General features: G+C 37.0%; 1 protein-coding gene across 6 annotated transcripts in view; it reads left to right on the plus strand.

Annotated features, from left to right (window-relative positions):
• The window catches only part of LOC115219018 (dynactin subunit 1), a 106,166-nt gene extending 88,148 nt beyond the window's left edge, over nt 1-18,018 (plus strand). For 5 of the 6 annotated variants that reach the window (XM_029789059.2, XM_036509014.1, XM_029789062.2 and 2 more), the window contains 9 exons: nt 1,185-1,327; nt 2,166-2,314; nt 3,502-3,566; nt 5,723-5,794; nt 6,338-6,493; nt 7,298-7,355; nt 8,248-8,339; nt 11,095-11,190; nt 12,116-12,351. In XM_029789059.2, the coding sequence (XP_029644919.1) occupies nt 1,185-1,327; nt 2,166-2,314; nt 3,502-3,566; nt 5,723-5,794; nt 6,338-6,493; nt 7,298-7,355; nt 8,248-8,339; nt 11,095-11,190; nt 12,116-12,262 (978 nt within the window). In that variant the 3' untranslated portion in view covers nt 12,263-12,351. Of the gene's footprint in view, nt 1-1,184; nt 1,328-2,165; nt 2,315-3,501; nt 3,567-5,722; nt 5,795-6,337; nt 6,494-7,297; nt 7,356-8,247; nt 8,340-11,094; nt 11,191-12,115; nt 12,352-16,609 lie in introns of those variants that run through there. The other variant, XM_036509013.1, reaches the window with a different exon arrangement.
• The last annotated feature ends 1,767 nt before the right edge of the window (nt 18,019-19,785 follow it).

A 19,785-nucleotide genomic window follows, 5' to 3' on the forward strand; every position in this document is an offset into this window, starting at 1 on the left:
TTTACCTCCCCATCACTTAGTGGTTCTGCAAAAGAGACCGATAGAATAAGTACTAGGCTTACAAAGAATAAGTCTTGGGGTCGATTTGCTTGACTAAAAGGCAGTACTCCAGCATGGCCACAGTCAAATGACTGAAACGAGTAAAAGAGTATGGGGTGCCATGTAAAAGCATCAAGCACACTCTGTAAAGTGGTTGGCATTTAGAAGGACATCAAGCTGTAGAAACTGTCAAATCAGATTGGCATCTGGTGCAGCTTGCCAGCTCTGGTCACACTGTCTAGCCCATGCCAATATGAACAACGGGCATTAAATGATGATGAAAAATTGTTTTTCATTTCTGTTAGTTTATGACTAACTTATCACAAAATATTGGGTTGTTTGGAAAGTTTGTGCCGATTTTAAAGGAAAGAAAATGGTCAATAAATACTTGCCATTACATTTTTAATCAACCAGATATGAACCATTTTGTTGCACAATGCGTCTCCATCTTTCCTTTAACTTGAAAATACCCTCTTCCCAGAATTGAGGTGGTTTCATGGCAAAGAATTCATCAAGGTATATTTTTACGTCATCCATGGAATTGAAATTTTTACCATTAAGACTATTCTGCAGAGACCTGAATAAGTGTAAATCTGAAGGAGCAATATCTGGTGAACATGGAGGGTGGGGTAACACATCCCAGCCGAGCTGCAGCAATTTTTATCTGGTTCCCAAAGCATCAAGTGCCGAAAATGAACTTCCTTATCTTCTATTTTAAAGGGTTACAGAATTAGCACAGATTATAGGAACATAAGCCTTCTTCCACAAAAAGATAGCTTAAACTGTGCTCTAAATGGAGGTGTAGTCAAATCCTATTTTATGGACTTAAACATGTTCTAAAATAAGTTGAAAGGTAAGCTACTATAAATCGGCACGAACTTTCCGGACAACCCAATATATTGTTAAACTCTCTCTACTTTTAGAAGGTTTAGAGGTTCTCTGACTAAAGCAATATACATTTACAGGGGTCTTCTTTAAAATAAGATTACTCTGCTAAATTAATAGCATTTTTTTTCTCAAATGATTGATTTTTTTTTATTGATTATTGTTTGTTCTCCCCATTCAGTCACAAGTTAAATGCAATATGGTTTTACATTAATATAGTGACAATAAGTGGCCAACATATTTTTGTCTTCCTTTTATAGCAAGAAACATTGAGCCAACAACAGCTGAAGGTGAAGGTGACCGAAAAGAAACTGGAGACTGCCACCAAGGAATATGAGGACGAAAGCAAGAAATTGAAACAACAGCTGGATGAAGTCCGATCTCAGTTAGAGGAACAACAAAAGTAAGATTTTTTTTTCATGCTAATATAATTGACATTATATTAAAATTTGAAAGGTAGCATGCTGGCAAAATCATTGGCATGCCAGACAAAATGCTTTGTAGCATTTCTTCCAGTTCTTACATTCTCAGTTCAAATAATACTGCTGCAGTCACTTTTGTTTTTTGTTTTTTTTTGTTTTTGGTGGGTGGTCAATACAATAAATACCAAAGGAGCACTGGGGTTGCTCTAAATTGTGCTAAAATTAGTAGGGCTTATTTCAAAATTGTAGTAAAGATTGTTTGCCAACATAACATGGCAGTCCTGGTTTAGGACGAATGTTGCTGTAATTTTTTCCCAGGAGACATCGTCTCCAGCTGGCTACATGACACGATCTGTGTCCTTGTTTGAAAAGACACAGATCATGTCATATAGCCAGCTGGAGACGGTCTCCTGGGGCTAAATTACAGCAACATTCATCCTAAATCAGGTGTGCCATGTGTTATGTTGGCAAACAATCTTTACTACAAAGTACTGTTGCTGAATATCTCACGGGAGATTTAAAAATAGTAATTTTCTATTTCAAAATTTCATGTTAGCAACATTAATCATTTAACCTTAGCTTTCAGATTTCCCAGTCAAGTGTAATGTTTATTTAATCGCATTGTTTGGAATTAATCATGCATTATCTTATAGCTTGAAAATTCTCAAGGATATGACTGTTTATTTCTAGAAAGACAAGTAAAAGAATAAAAGAAAAATATTCAGTATCAATAAGCACACTTGTTTACCCTGCTTTCTTCCAGGAAAGGAGTTAGTCATCATGTTTATTGAATGTGTTATGTATTTTCAATCTTTGCAGGCAGTTTGAGAAGAATGTCAGGATGATGCAGGAGGACATTGATCACCTGCAAGAGGACCGGACTGAGCTAGAAAAGAAATTCAAATCTGCCACCCGTAAGCACTTGATGGAGGGACTCTCTCGCAACAACTCTGCGGGCCCACCACCTGGTAAGATGTTTTGTACTGCACTATGGTCCTTAGATTAACCCTTTTGGTATTAATCTGCTTGAGACTGCCCCTGCTTTTGTGATACGAATGGTATCGTTTGAAACCTTAATCAAAATTTTATGTTAGTTTATGTTCTAAACACTGGCTTAATAATGAAGTTACTCTGAGAAATAATTCATTATTTTCAAAGTTAATTGATGCCATTTGAATCTCTGGTTAGCTCTTACAGTTTCAAAGTCCTTTCAGTTTGTATCACCAGGGCCCATCAATTGGCCTGGGTGTCTCAAGAGGTTTAGGAATGCCACTTTGTTATAATTGTATGTTGTTACTTTTTCCAAGTGTTTTAGAATTCTCTCAGTGGGAAACCTTTATTAAAATTTCCTGTTAATGTTCCAAATGTTGGCTTAATAATGAAGAAGTTATTTTGAGAAATGCTTCATTATTTCCAAAGTTAAGTGATACTGAGATAGTATTTTACCAGAAATATGGTGAAAAAAGGCTCAAGTGCATCTCATTCTTGAGCCAAACACTTCTCTGAAGTCGGAGCATTGAATACAGCCAGATATTGGATGGCATTTTTTTCTATTTGATATAATATTTTAAAACAGTTGCAACTTCATAGTAAGAGAAGGTTGATATACCAAATGTTCTGCTCAACACCACAAATATGCTTGTCAATTGCTTGACCTCAACCACTTGATTATGTCCTTTAATGGCTGACAATATGTGCATCTCTGATTATGAGCAGGAGTAGTTGGGGAGCATCATAGCCCATGTATTGTGAGGGATTCTTTGGGGGCTTGAATAAATGTAATAAAAACAAAAGTTTGAAGGAAATAGTAGCCATTTTCCACACTTTGTAGTGGGTAATAGGAAATGATAACTAAGTTATTTTACTAAATTCTTTGTTATATTTAAAATAATTGAAAGAAACACAGAACATCTCAAAATAAATACAGTAACAAAAGGGTTAAATTCTGAGTTCAAATCCTGCCTGGGTTGGTTTTGTTACATTTTTGTCCTTCTGGGTGTGATTAAAATTAGTATCAGTCAGTTTAATAACCTCTTCTGCTCCCTCTTACCTGTGTTAGAAATAATAATTAGGACAAAAATCATGTTACACAATGTTATTGAATTACCTAATGTAATATTTTCTTCTCTTTCATTAATCTCTGGTGCATTAACAGCAAGTCCAACAGTAACCTGCACATCATCTACCAATGTTCAAGAATCACCAATGCTGAAACAACAGGTAAGAGACCGTTTCAAAATTTTTCTTAAAATCCTATTTTGTGTGTGTGAGTGAGTGAGTGAGTTTGTTTTGTTTCATTTTGTTGCATTGCATTTCCTTTCCTTTCCTTTCCTGTGTTCACTGATTGTAAACAAAATGCCTCACTGTTCGTATAGACCAGTGGTTCTTAATCATTTTTTTATCTATGGACTCCTTTGATTCCCTGTTTACTCTACTGGAATACCATAACCATTCAATGCATATAAATAAAAACCATCATTATCATAATATCATAATCATCGTTTAACGTCCGCTTTCCATGCTAGCATGGGTTGGACGATTTTGACTGAGGGCTGGCGAACCAGATGGCTGCACCAAGCTCCAATCTTGATCTGACAGTTTCTACAGCTGGATGCCCTTCCTAAAGCCAACCACTCCGAGAGTGTAGTGGGTGCTTTTTACATGCCACCGGCACAGGGCCAGTCAGGCGGTACTCGCAATGACCTCGCTCAAATCTTTTTACACGTGCCAGTGAAGCGACGTTGGTAACGATCACGCTCAAATGGTGCCCTTTTACGTGCTACGGGTATGGAAGCTAGTTGGCTGCTCTGGCAACGATCACACTTGGATGGTGCTCTTGGCCTATTATATTTTTATAATTAAATACTATTAGGAATTGTATAAAAAACATTTAGATATTATGTGTATTTTAGAAGTATAAACAATTTATTGAACATAAATCATCATCATCATTTAGTATCTGCTTTCTATGCTGGCATGGGTTAGACGGTTTAACTAGAACTGGTAAACTGGAGAGCTGCACTAAGTTCCATTCTAATTTGGCATGGTTTCTACAGCTGGATGCCCTTCCTAATACCAACCACTCTAAGAGTGTAATGGGTGCCTTTTACATGCTACCAGTACTGGTTCTTTTATGTGCCACCGGCGCAGGTACCAGTTATGTGATACTGGCATCGGCCACAACTGCAATTTCACTTGGCCTTGGCTTGATGAGTTTTCTCAAGCACAGTATATTGCCAAAGGTCTCAGTCACTTATCATTGCCTCCATGAGGTCCACCGTTTGAAGATTGTGCTTCACCACCTTGTTCCCATGTCTTCCTGAGTCTACTTTTTCCACAGGTTCTATCTACAGTTTGAGATCAGCAACAAAATCGTATATGAATCCCCATGGGTCATATGTACCCCAGTTGAGAGTCACTAATATAAACAGTGTCATTTGCTTGTAGTCCACCACAAAAGCACATCTAGGTTTCTTGACATGTCTTGATGTTGCCCAATGTTTATAAGCAGAAAGACTCATACAAATGTTGTTTGTTTCTAGCTTTCCTTGTGACTTATGTCTGGCCTTTTATGTTGTTCAGTAGCAATATGCTGCACTTGAGAAAACCTGTCAAGCCAAGTGAAATTGTAGTCGTGGCTGAATCTGGTGTCACATAACTGACACCTGCGCCAGTGGCACATAAAAAACACCCTTTTGCACATTGGGCTTCATGGAGGCAAAGTGGCATGGTGGCATGTGAAAAGCTCCATGGAGGCAATGATGAATGACTGAGACCTTTGGTATTATGTCGTGCTTGAGAAGATCCATCAAGCCAAGTAAAATCGTAGCTGTGACAGATACTGTGCCAATGGCATGTAAAAGCACCATTACACTATCGGAGTGGTTGGCATTAGGAAGGGCATCCAGCCATAGAAACAATGCCAAATCAGACTGGAGTCTGGTGCAGCCTTCCAGCTTGCCATCCCTGGTCAAACCATCCAACCCATGCCAGCATGGACAACGGATGTTAAATGATGATAGACCGGAGTATTATAACTTTACTTGGAAGCAGGTATGTGTTGGTGTCAGGAAGGGCATCCACACATAGAAAATCTCTCTCCCAACATATTCTCATCTGACCCATGCAAACATGGAAAAATAGATAAGATGATGATAACAAAAGCTTTGATCTACTTGAAGAACTAAAAACATTTGCCCAAAGGTTTTCATAATGGAAATGAACTAGGTACTGTGTGTTTGTGAATTAAACTCCTCAATCATTAAGCTGAAATAAACTCCTCAATCCAGGCTGTGCTTATATGATTCTGATTCAAAAGTATTTCTTCTTTGCTTTTGACCTCTTGTAAGTTTTTTTCTTTTTTGCTTGTTTTGCAGATTTCTTCAATGAAAGAAGCATTAAATCATGTGATTCAAGAAAACATCCGTTTAAAGGGTCAGAGACTAAGAGTAAGTTGTTCTTCATCATTGAAATAATTATCGTTCTCCATCTCTTTCTCTCTTTCTCCTCCTTCCCCTTTGCTTTCACTCTATCACTTTTGCTTGTCCTCTTACTCGCCTTTACTTTTCCTTTGTTTCCCCTCCCCCTCCTTGCTCCCCTCCACCTTATTGCTCCCTTTACTCTTTCTCCTCTCCTCCTCCTCTCTTTCTGTTTTCATATCTGTCACTTTCTCTTTCTGCAGTTGCCTCTCTTTCTTAAGCGAGGTATTTCACTCATTCCTATTTGACTAACACAAAAAAAAAAAGTCACTCCATTCCTTTTCATAATAAAGATGATACCATTTACTAGAAAACTGGTTAAATTCTTCTGAATGATGGTTAACTAAGATGTTTGAATTTGGTACAAAAATATCCAATAGACATTTTTGAAAAATTGACTGTTTTGTCCAAATCTAAATCCAAATTTATCGAATAATAAAAGAAAAATTATGTGTCTATGAAAGTGACTTCTTCTAAATGTTGTTACTAAATCTGTTTTGGTTTCTGTACCAGGATCAAATGAGTCAACTACCATCCCTTTATGTGCCTAAAAAACCTACAGGTCTTGCCAATAAGACAGGTCTAGTCAAGATTGGGGAACTTCCTGACAATATTCCTGGCAAGACAGAACTGAACGATCTGACAAAGAGAGTTACTCAGCTGTTGAAGGTCTGTCCAAAATTGTTTTCCTTATATTTTTTTTTGCTAGAGATCTTGTACGATTTTGATATGTTTTACTTCATATATTAAACAGTTTCTTCATTATTTACAATATTTACATTTGACAGATATTTGTCCTCATCTTGTTTGTTGTTAACACAACATTTCGGCTGATATACCTCCAGCCTTCATCAGGTGTCTTGGGGAAATTTCGAACCTGGGTTCTCATTCCTAAGATATTTTTCAATGTTATTATTATTACTTCCTGGAATCGAACTTGGAATCTTGGGGTTAGTAGCCTGTGCTCCTAACCACTACGCCATATGCCTGTGGGCAATTATGGACATATGGCATTGTGGTTAAGAGTGCGGGCTACTAACCCAAAGATTCTGAGTTCAATTCCAGGCAGTAACCTGAATAATAATAATAACATCGAAAAATAACTTAGGAATGAGACCCAGGTTTGAAATTTCTATTGCCCCAAGCTGACCAAGTGGATTTTGGTTGATGTAAACTGAAAGAAGCCTATGTATTTGTGTGTGTGAGTTGTCATTGACATGCAAGTGGTGTCGTTCATTTACAATCTTCTGTAAAAACGTCTGGCCTTGGGGAAAGAACAAAATTTGTGTTTGATCACCATTTATTAACTAAGGCAAAGTCAATGAATGCAAGCATGGGAAGGTGAACATTTTAAAAAAATAAATAAAAATAAATTGATCTACATATTTGTATCTGATGGAGAAACTAGAATATTTGGAGTTTGGCTTTTACTTTTATTTCTTTATTTATTTGTTATTCATTTTTGTTTTCCAGGAAGCTAATCAACTGAGTGCTTGCCCTGTAGTCATCGACATCAGTAGCAGAAAGCCTGGTAAGTCCTTTGCTAAACATCTGACTATTTTGAATCACTACACATGCCATGGAAACTGTTTTGCTCTTGTTTAGTCAAGATTGCCCATAGTTAAAACCACCCTATCAAAATTGCTATTTGTGTTTGAGACCTCATACTCTCTGATCTCTTATCATAATTTTATATGTATATATATATATATATATATAATGCAATAAAGAACTATGTTACCACATATTAACCTCAGGAAAATGTTTTTTCTAGCTGGTTAATGACACATGATATGTGTCCGATATATTGTGATCAAGGGATTGAATCACTCACCTCCAGCTTGACAAGACCAGTAGAACATGGTTTCTGAGTCTTTACCCTTCATCAGTACAGGACACCTGCTTGCTAGAGATGGCAGTCAATCGTCCCTACTCATAATATATAAACAGAGAAGTGGCAAACAGCTGCTAATCTCATAACGTGCAAAATAACTAAAATCTAAAATCTCTAAACAAGATATAAGTAGTAACAATACTAGATGGTAATGTTTTTAGCCACGATAACATGGTTGTTCTATAAAGAACTTTGTTACTACATTTTAACTATATTTAACTATAAAACATATAAATACACAGAGGCGTAGGAGTGGCTGTGTGGTAAGTTGCTTGCTTACGAACCACATGGTTCCAGGGTCAGTCCCACAGCATGGCACCTTGGGTAAGTGTCTTCTACTATAGCCTCGGGGCCGACCAAAGCTTTGTGAATGGATTTGGTAGACGGAAACTGAAAAGAAGCCTGTCGTATATATATGTATATATATATGTATGTGTGTATGTGTTTGTTCCCCCAACATCGCTTGACAACCGATTTTGTTAGTATACCGTGTTGTACATGCACTCAATGTTATTTTCATTTTGAACAGGTTCCAAGCCAGTGACTCAGACAGCTAGTCCTAATATGCAATTAATACGACAATCTTCAAAACTTGTCCAGCTTGAAAAGGGAACTCAAGAAGTAAGTTGATTTTTTTTTTTTACCTTTTCAGTGCAGCTTGAAACCTCCCACTCACTGCTTTAGGTTCTCCTTCATCCTCCCTTTCTTCTTAGATTTTATTTATTTGAATTTTTTTTCCCATCCATCTGTTTTCCCATACTGGCAAATTTTCTTGTTCTTTTTTCCAAATTTGGCAAAATAGAACTGTTGGCTTTAACATGCAATAAACTCATAATTGGTTTACTGCAGCTGGCAGACTAATACACTTTGTCCAGTGATACAGTACAAAGCTATTGTAAAGTTGTAATCTTATATCGATCCTTGACCTTGTCACCTGTAATCTAATATTTTAGACTTGCAACCATTGTTGAGATTTATTGAAATGTATAGTTTATTGGTTTTGAGGTGGAAATAGATTACATAATGTTTCCACCAACCTGAGGTCCTGCAAAAGTCACAGGCATTTCCCTTCTTCCCAGATTACAAAAAAAAAAAAGGAAAAATGATTTTATGCTCATTTTTCCGTGCTTATATGGATTGAAGTGTCCTTCCTTGCGTTTCAACTTGGTGAAATGAATTTCATACAGTTGAGGTTTAAGCTCTGGATACTCTTAGATATAGAGATATGCTGTAGAGGCTTATATTAGGAGAATGTATATTTTTAAATATATTACCAGAGTGAAGGTGCATGGCTCAGTGGTTAGCGCTTTAAGCTTGTGCTTGTAAGGTTGTGAGTTCAATTCCCAGACTGAGCTGCGTGTTGTGTTCTTGAGCAAGACACTTTATTTCATGTTGCTCCAGTTCACTCAGCTTTAGAAATGAGTTGTGACATCACTGGTGCTAAGCTGTATCATCCTTTGCCTTCCCCTTGGATAACATGGGTGACATGGAGAGCGGAAGCTGGTATGCATGGGCGACTGCTGGTCTTCCATAAAAACAACCCTAGGTTGTGCATTCGCCGGTGAGGCGACTTTCCACCTAGACTTGTACCCCGGAGGGGGATCTCTTAGGTGTACCTGTAGACATTCGTGACCAATGTAGTCGAGTGAGTTCACCCAGAGACAAGATATTCTGAAGAAGGAAGGTATGGAAGCTGAAAGAACCCTCTACCAGATGTAGGTATTTTAAAAAATACAAAAAAAGGACAACTAGAAGTTTCTATAAGACAACCTGCTGTGAACTCAAACCAGATCTGTGAATGGATCAGGGCCAACCAGATAAATGGTGATATGGTGGTGAAATATGTTGTTAGAACTGCAAACGCTAAGAGACAGGCCTAAAAAATAGATTGACTTCAAATTTTAACACGAGGCCAGCAATTTTGGGAGAGAGGGATTAAGCTGATTACATCAATATTAGTGCTCAGCTGGTACTTATTTTATCAACCTGCAAAAGGATGAAAGGTGAAGTCAGCCTCAGTGAATTTGATCTCAGAACATTAAGCTAGATGAAATGTCATTATTAAGCATTTTACTCAGTGTGCTAAGTCTGCCAGCTCACCACTGAAAATGAACAAGGGTAATAGAGAAGTGGGTTATCTCAGATTGCAAAGCCATGTCAATTAGTCATAATATCAGTGGTGAAAAGTATGTACATTAGGATAGCTGGCTGTGCATTTATTCTAATGCTGTAAAAAAAAAAATTTAACAGCAGTGGTGCCCCAGCATAGCCGTGGCCTTCGGGCTAAAACATTTTTAAGGATTTAAGGATTTATAGAAATGCTTCTACAAGAGGTTGCTGAATGAGAAGAATGCATGGGAGGGAGAGCGAGAGAGAAATACCATGAGTAGAGGTGCCAGTTATTGAAATTGATAGTTGTGTGATGGAAATGGTTATTAAAATTATGAAGGCAAAGAAAGCTGCTGAAGCAACTGGAATAGCCACCGAGAGGGTGAAAATACCCAGCTAAGTATAACGTGCTAGTCATTTGTATTGCCAATGTAGCACAGGAAGAGGTCATTCCTAGTGACTGGCATAGTATTGTTATCAACTTCTATAAAATGGCAAAGGGGATACTCCAGAAATAAGGGCAGCATTATAGCCCATTGGCAGTACTGGGATTTTAATTCTTCAAATGGAAAATTTATCGACAATAGTCCAGTGTTCTCTCCAGGAAGATTTTTAATTCTCATTCAAATAATACCTGAATCATTGTTGGGTGCTGATTTCATGAATACATTGAAAGCATTAGCTGTGTGTGCTTCAACAGATCTTTCATTTAGTCTCTAAATAACTTGTGGAGTCACTGTCAAAGCATTTTTATGTAATTTTCAAGTGTCTTTTTTTCTTAATATCTATCTTTCATGGTATCATATCTTAAGTAGTTTTTGTAAATCTGGACCTTTTTAAGAATTTTTAGAGCAAGTGTTGCTTATTTTCCTTTTTTGTTAAATTTCTTTCTATTATTACAGCTGGATATCATATGTAACACTCACCACTCAACTTTGAAGTGGGAAATGATACCTACGTTCATCTAGGTAGGCTGAGGCAAGTACAGTAATGTGTCCAGAGCACAGTGCAAATGCTAGTAACATGGATCAGCTGTCTAGCGCCTTTATTATCCACTTGCCCTGTCTGTTAACCCAGTTATGTCTGTAGATATTATAGAGCTAATTAATTGGCTTTATGCTAGTTTTTCCATGCTTGTATAGATGGGAAAGAACAATGTCCTGTGTGTTCCAGTTTTGCTCATAGCACTTAAAATGACATCATATACTTTATTCTTTTTATCTGATATTATTTAAAAAAAAATTTTCCTTCCTTTTCTTTTAAACAGCTCCAAGTCCAGGTGACCAATTTTCTGGCAGCAAACAGGACTGGTGGTCAAGTGAGAACAGATTTTTCATCTTTCCCAACACCTGAATATGCTCGGGTATGTAGTTTTGTTAACTTCTTTTTTTTTTTTTTGTTACTACCATATTTCAGTTGAAATACAATGTCTTTGTTTCATTTAATTTTTTTAAAATAATGAAGAACTAGGTTGGTCATTACCTATTGCTATGCTGCTGCTGGTAAAAACATTTGTTAATCATGCATGTAACTTCATAAATTGTTCATAGTGAAAGTCTTTTTTGAAGTCTGTGTTGTATTGTCTATAAGTCAAAAGACATACAGAAACACACACACACACACACACAAATAAAAAACCAAAGAAAAATAACTATATATATACATAAAATCATTGTCAGGCCAATGACTTTATATAACCCCCATGCTTCTATACGTTTCATCATATACAAATAATACCATGGCTTTCAACATATAAAAGAAATACATATTTCTTGCACAGAAAGTAAAAAATATATATGTGCATAAAAATACAAAATATATAGAAGAGCCTGTCTGGAAAAAGCATATACAAATTAACTTAAAAAGGGCATCAGAATGAATTACTAAAACATATCAACTCAAAACTTTTTTGTCCTGGGGTAAATTTTTGTTGAGGGGTAAAATTTTTTAGTTGATTGATATGTTTTAATAATTCATTTTGATCACCTATTTCTGGGCAGGCCCTTCTGTATATTTTGTATTTTTATATGTGCATATATATTTTTATCTTCTGTCTTGCTTATATATGTATTTCTTTTACATGTTGAAGGTCATGGTATTATTTGTATATGATGAAATGTATAGACGCATAGGGTTATATATAAAATGTCATTGACCTGAATTTGATGTTTACCTGCTTCCCCCGAAATTGCTGGCCTTGTGCCAAAATTTGAAACCATTATTAATTTATAATTTTCGCTAAAACACATTATCAGCAATTTTTCTTTCTTTTCTCTCTTCTTCTCTAGGTACTAAAAGAGAAAAGCCTGGACAGTCTGGTACTCGGGCGTATATCAATCCCCACTCCAGGCACTCGACCTGAAGTCATACCCGTCAATATCCAACCATCTCAACTTCACACGATCCACAACAAACTTATTACAGTTAATCCCTGAAGCCAGCCTGTGACAAAACTTAATCCATATACAGATATAAGCTTGTAAATTCCTACATTTATTGCAATATATATATATATTTAAATGTCTTTTTGTTATATTTAGTCCTTCTTTTTTTATTATTTTTTGTTTCTTTTTGTAAAGGGTTCATTCATTCTGATCTTCCCTGGTGATCGCCCACCCGTTACTCTACCCTATTTTTCTGTTCCCTCCCCACTAATGGCTGTGGCTACTAAAGCAGTAGCAATCTCTGTTAAATGTGTTTGGTTTTATTGTCTTTTTTTTTTTTTTTTTGGTGATGTTAGTTTTGCAGCTTCTCATAATTGCTACGGTTATTCTACATCTTAAGAATAAATGGCCAGTGACTACAGATAAAGATGATTTTAAATGATAATGTATATGAAATTAAAAAGCAAGACAAAACTCTTAAATATTCTCTGGTTTATGATTGTTGTTTAACCTTAAGGTTAGACTTGATCAAGCAAACCTATGATCAAAGATGTTCCAGCCATGACTGTCCCATTTGTTACTGTTTTTTTTTATTTTTGCGCATTATTTAATGGTCTTCCCTTTTTTTTTCAAAGATGATTGGGTGTGATTGAAGGAAATTTTGTCGCTTTTTCCTAGCATGTAGAAGTCCCTTTGTTGGCTTATCTTCGGGCTGTTGGCTTCGCCTGGTGAAATAGTTTGATATTAGTTTTGGTACAGCTCCCTGCCAACATCACTACTGCCAGTACCAACTAATGCTGCAGTATTATGAAAAGACGGTAGATGGCAGAAACTGTAGAGCAGCTGACCACTGTCTTGCAGTATTTAGTTATGTCCCTTCTCATTCTGAGCTAAAATCCTACCAAGGTTTACTTTAACTTCCATCCAGGGGAGAATGGTTCATTTTACAAGCAACTATATCCTACCTCCAGAACATTGATCTAGAGTCTAGGTTAGAAAGCATCATATATATATATATATATATATATATATATACATACACACACACATAAATACATACATACATACAAATACTTAAATAAAGATATTCACACACACACACACGCATATATTGTTAGGGAGGGCATCCAGCCATAAAAACCATGCCAAAACTGACACAGTAGCCTGGGGTAGTTTTCTACTTGGCTGGTTCCTGTCAAACTGTCCAATCCATGCCAGCATGGAAGCCAGTTGTTAAACGATGATGAAATATATGCATACATACATACATACATCATCATCGTTTAACGTCTGCTTTCCATGCTAGCATGGGTTGGACGATTTGACTGAAGACTGGCAAATCAGATGGCTGCACCAGGCTCCAATCTGATCTGGCAGAGTTTCTACAGTTGGATGCCCTTCCTAACGCCAACTGCTCTGAGAGTGTAGTGGGTGCTTTTATGTGCCACCGGCACAACAGCCAGTCAGGTAGTACTGGCAGCGGCCACGCTCAAGTGGTGATTTTTACGTGCCACCTGCACAGGAACCAGTCAAGCAGCACTGGCAACAACCTTGCTCGAATGTTTTCCATGTGCCACCAGCACAATATATATATATATATATATATATATATATATATATACACACACACATACAAGCATACATATAGAGAGAGAAACATATATAATGTGAAATATATTATATTAGAATATGTTATTGTAATTAGGATTATTCAGTATTTCTGTTTCATTATTATTTTCCTATGGTTCTTCCTTCTTTAATCTTTTAATATATATGTGCATTGACATAATAACCATTTGCTGTGGGCCCCCTCGGGATTTGTAGTCATGCAAACTGCATGATGGCCTCATAAGTGCTGGCACCATGTAAAAAGCTCCCAGTACACACTGCAATGTGGTTGGCACTAGGAAAGGCATCCAACCTTAGAAACCATGCCAAATCTGACACTGGAGCACTGTGCAGTCAGTCCATGGGTCCAGCAGATACTGTCAAACCATCTACCCCACGTTAGCATAGAACATAGATATTAAATGATGATGATGATGAAGTCAACTTCTGAAATATCTTGATTCCCTTCAAATAAACACGGTCTTGGCAGAATTGTTACCATGCTGGGCAAAATGCTTAGCAGCATTTCATCCATCCTTATGTTCTGTGTTCAAATTCCGCCGAGGTCGACTTTGCCTTTCATCCTTTCAGGATCTATAAATTAATTACCAGTGAAACACTGGGGTGAATGCAATTGACTGATCCTCCTCCCCTGAAATTTCAGACCTTTAGTAGAAAGGATTACCGTTTAATAATTTTACTCCTCTTCCATTTATCTTTTTTTCATCATAAATTAAAGATGATGTAATTGCATCATTGTAAACGTGTAGAATACTAATGGCCATTTAAAACACAGATGCTGTTATCACCTTTGTTTTATTTATTTTGTATTAGTATCAAAGTCTTTCATTGTATATCTGTACCATTGTGGTTGATAATCTATTCTATATAATAGTGGTTATAAATGAAAAGAAGACAACCTGTAATGCTGGAAGCTGCCATAATGTAACTGAAAGAAAAGTGAGGTCTCTTTTATGAGTGTGCATAAATTATGATTTACATTTTCCCCTTGTTTAAAAATATGACTTCAGAATTAAAAGAAGCAAAATTTGTTCTTGTTTGGCATGTTAAACTATAATTTACTACTTCATAGTAACCCATGTAACATTCTGGATGGGACTACTGCAGTAAACTTCATTTTGACATAATTGTCCAACCTTGTTACATATTCCTATGTTAGGATATTACATTAAGGATACAAGTATTCTAAAAAATACTCAACCACTTGTACAACTGGGATTATTCAACATCAGATTTTACCTAGGAGCCAGTTATTTTTTCTTTCACTATTCGGATGGTGCTTTTTATGTGCCACTGGCACAGGAGCCAGTCGGGGCGGCGCTGGCATTGGCCACGTTGTATATATATATATGTATGTGTGTGTATATGTTTGTGTGTCTGTGTTTGTCCCCCCAACATCGCTTGACAACTGATGGTGGTGTGTTTACAACCCCGTAACTTAGCAGTTCGGCAAAAGAGACCGATAGAATAAGTACTAGGCTTCCAAGGAATAAATCCTGGGGTTGATTTGCTCGACTAAAGGCGGTGCTCCAGCATGGCTGTAGTCGAATGGCCGAAGGAAGTAAAAGAGTAAAAGAGTAACTATCAGCTGAGTCCCTTGTGAAGATGGCCCCTCTACTTTCCTTCAACCAGGAAAGGCAACCAGTTTTTATCTGCTTGAGGCCCAGGGTAAAGGGGATCATATAGTAGACATGGCTGAAAGGGCTAAAGACCAGCAGTTGTGTTTTTGTCAAGACCTTAATAATCTTTTACAGGTTTCACTTAAAGAGGAAAATCAGGGTGGAGAGGTAAGGGCTGCCTTGCAATCAGTTTGTTGAAAGGTGGGTGAGAGAGGTGAGCATTACCTGCGTGAATGGGCCTTCTCTTCGTGTATACCTGTATATTGGAGAGGAAAGACTGAGAGAGGGCATCCACCCTGGTAGTCAGGGAGACCATGGATTTTGTGGGCTTTCTTTACGCGTAGCCCTTGAAAGTCCCTCCACTCTCAGGGGTTTTACTTTGACTTTGTTTCATTCATTGTCTGACATTTTACCTGCTAAACTCACACTGTACCCTCCCGCATATTTTCCTTTGTGTTCGCCCTCTGTGGCTAATAAAGAAATTATTATAAATTATTTCCTTACTGTTTATCTTCAAATGAATGTCTGCAGCTTTAAGGTTGGCATTAGCAAATTTCCAAGTCATACATTCCTTAGTTCCATCTGTGATCGAAAGATGCGAAGTATTTACAATATGTGTCACTTTATAGTAATGGCCTGTCACATTCATTTAAAAAAATTTTTTTTTATTTATATATATATATATATATATAATGAGAGAGAGAATGCATGTGAAAATGTGATATTTGTTCTGGCTCTCATCGATGCCAGCATTCTTTTCACCCCCGTCAGGGTTGAGAAACCACCTGGCCAGTGCTGGTGTAGGGTATTTTGCTGGGCCAAAGGTGGGACACTCAAGAGAATCTGTGTCTGCTGACAGCTATGTGGGCACCTAAAACTGTTTGCCAAATCATGACACAAATCATGGTACAAGTGACAACCATGTGTGTGTGGGTGCATGTAAAATTATGTACAGTAATGCTTTTACTGCTTTAATCATATATTTAACATTTCTGTTCTGAATGTAAAGAAATTAATATAGCAAAAATCTCATTCAACTAAATATATCTCTCAGATTAAAACACCCTAGTTTTATTTTATGTATATTTTTCTTTATTATTTTGGCTTCTAATATCTCTATTTTGATAACCATTCTTCTCTCCTATTTCAGTTCATTAATAAGTTGCTTTTTCTCTCCAGATTCAGCTCCTCTAGTTCAGTGTTAAAAGTGTTAAGAACCTCTCTATACCCTACTGTTTCCTTTCACTTGCTCATCAATTTCAGCCAAAATATTGTTGAGGTGTTTATACCCTATTACTTCTGTATTGTATCCATGGCAAAGATTCTTCCCTTTGGCCTACTTCATTTAGCTGTATGTAAGTACCACAAGGTGGTATAAGACCATTGGGAATAAGATGGTATAAGAGGCATATGGGAATGGCAACACTATAGAAACTGATGAGTGTTTTGCTATTTGTGGTGTTGGCCTGGAGAGGTCAGTAGGGTACCGCTCAAGTGTATTTCTCTCATATCACATACAAAAAAAAAAACGTCTTTAGTGGATACGCTAATGACCAGATAGAACTGTTGACCATCTGCTGTTTCATAGTAAGTTCCTGACTTAATCCATCCCCTGTTTTTATGCCACCAACTAACTCTTGAATGTGTTTAGTGGAATCCAGTCTGTTACAAGCATTTGGAACTGGTCCCTGATCTAAGGATAACCCACAAGTCGTAGCCTCCATTTTTCTTTCTTTCTTCCCCCCGACCCCTACTGCAAGTTTCTAAATTCTTGTCAAAGTATCCTGTAGGCTGCCCTTCCTCCTCTGACTAAAACAAAATTTTTTTTCAAAAAACGAAACCGGTGAAGTTGTTTCACTTATACATTTAGAGTGTAAGCATGAATTTTACAACATCCCATTTTTCTCTACCCCTAATCTAAAAATCTTGGGCTTTATGCAAATGTAAGAAATAATCATATTTGAGCAGTGTGGTTTGGCTTGCTGCTACTATTATTATTATTATCGTTATTATTATTTCATTGTTGCTTTCAAAGCTTTCCCATCAAAAGGGAATGAGTGATTGCCAAACCTTCTAAACACTGCATATTCCCAGCTATTCTCCACTTTGCTATCAATTTGCAGAAATATTGCCTTAAATGATTTGATTGATTAAAGAGAAAATATGGATTAGGTAATTTAAAATCTGCCAAGATTAATTTATATTTTCATCCTTCCAAGATGAGAGTACTTTTAAGTACTGGGGTTGATTCAATTGACTAACCCTTTTCCCTAAATTTGTGGTGTGGTGCCTATGTAAGAAATTATTAATATTATCGTTGTTATTTGTCTGTGTTGTATTCTGCTAATTGGTAAATTCTTTAGAAGTGGTGAAATAAATATACTAGACTTTTTTTTTTTCATTATTATTATTATCTGATAAAAAAAAAATAACACAAAAAACCCAAAACAAAAATTGATTTTTCAAAATTCCTTAAATTAAAAAAAAAAATGTAATCATTTACCAACAGATAGTTGAATCAAGACTATACCATGCTACCTCCTGTCTCGAAATCTAATTTTATTCGGTCATTTCTTCTGTAGCTAATCTTTAAAAAAGAAAAAAAAGAAAAAAATTTTAAAAAAAGCACATCAAAATTCATTGTTATTTGAAAAGTGAAATATTGCTAAGGGTTGTTGTTGATGTTGTTGTTAGTTGTTTTTCTTTTTACACTCCCCCCTCCCCCCCAGTACTTTCGTTCTAAAAAGAATTTCTAATCTTTCTGCTATTATAATTTATTCGGCGTTTTTCATTCATTCCCCCTGGGGCAAATAAAATAAAGTACCAGTCAAGTACTGAAGGCGGTGCCAATGGTATCGGCTAAACCCAATCCCTCGAAATTACTGGCTTTGTCCCCTAAATTAGGTTGTGAGTTGGCAGAACCATTAGCATGTCAGACAAAATGCTTTGTGGCATTTCGTCTATCTTTGTTTTCTGAGTTCAAATTCTGCCAAGGTTTATTTTGCCTTTCATTGGATCCCACCTCCCCCAGCCAAGTTGATGTAATCGACTAACTCCCTTCTCCCTATAAAATTTCAGGCCTTATGTTCATAGTAGGGAGGATTATTATTTAAAATCTTGTTGTGGTCAACTTTAATCTTCATTAATCCAGGACAGATACTTAAACCAGTCAAGTTACTAGGATTGATCTTATCAGTTGCTATTTCTGCCCCCTCCCACTTAACTTTTGAAGTCTTGAAATTATGGCAAATTATTGAACTTTTGCCTTTTATCCTTTTGGTGGGGGCACGTGGCCTAGTGGTTACAGTGTTGCATTGATGATTGTAAGGTCATGGGTGCATTGTGTTTTTTGAGTAAAACACTTCATTTTATGTTGCTTCTGTCCACTCAGCTGTAAATCATCAACTGGTCGTACTGCTTATACAGATTCCATTGACTGTCTGCCACCATCCAGTTTTATTTATATTTGAATTGGAAGCTTCAGCCACAATGAATCTCTCATTAGATGATTACGCAACCATGGATGCCACCCCTACAGATGCATTGCAGTTACTCTTATTGAGCTTGGTGGTCCTGATTGTTGATCTTCTAGGATCCCTCTGCTCAGCATCAGTGTAAGAAGCACCATTGGCTCAGTTGAGCTCTTCTGCTACCCTTTCACAATCCACTATGTTGCAGTCCCCATGACTTTACCATATCCCTGGCAGGGTGGCAGAACTGGTATTCTTGATAGAGCTTGGTAATCCTGACCATTGATCTTCTAAGATTCCTCCGCTCAGCATCAGTGTAAGAAGCACCATTGGCTCAGCTGAGCGCTTCCACTGCCTCTTCACAATCTATTATGCTGTAATCCCATTGACTTTCTGTATCCCTTGTGAAAGGGCCATCCCATTGCTATGCAGAGCCTGATTATCACTCATTGAGGTAAAGTACCTGCATACCCAGCTGTAAATGAGCACTGGCCATAATTAAGAAGTTAACCTTGCAACTGACCGGTGTCCAATTCAGGGCTGGGGTGGTGGAGAGGCTGTAATCTCAGTCACTTATACACTATGGAAACTGGGTGAAGCTCTGAGTCCTGGAGCTCATGATTAGAGCTAAGCTAAGATAAATTAAGTACCAGTCAAATTGCTGGTGTCAATATAATCAACTGTTCTGTGTGCCCAAAATGAGAGGCCATGTACCTATGTTAGAAATCATTATTATTATTATTATTATTATTAAGGTAGAAAGATGGCAGAATTCTTAGCACATAAGACGAAATACTTAATGGCATTTCTTGTGGCTTTTTGTTCTGAGTTAAATTCCATTTTAGATAGACCTTGC

Source organism: Octopus sinensis, linkage group LG14 (assembly GCF_006345805.1).
Source record: "Octopus sinensis linkage group LG14, ASM634580v1, whole genome shotgun sequence".
In the NCBI taxonomy this organism is placed as follows: domain Eukaryota; kingdom Metazoa; phylum Mollusca; class Cephalopoda; order Octopoda; family Octopodidae; genus Octopus; species Octopus sinensis.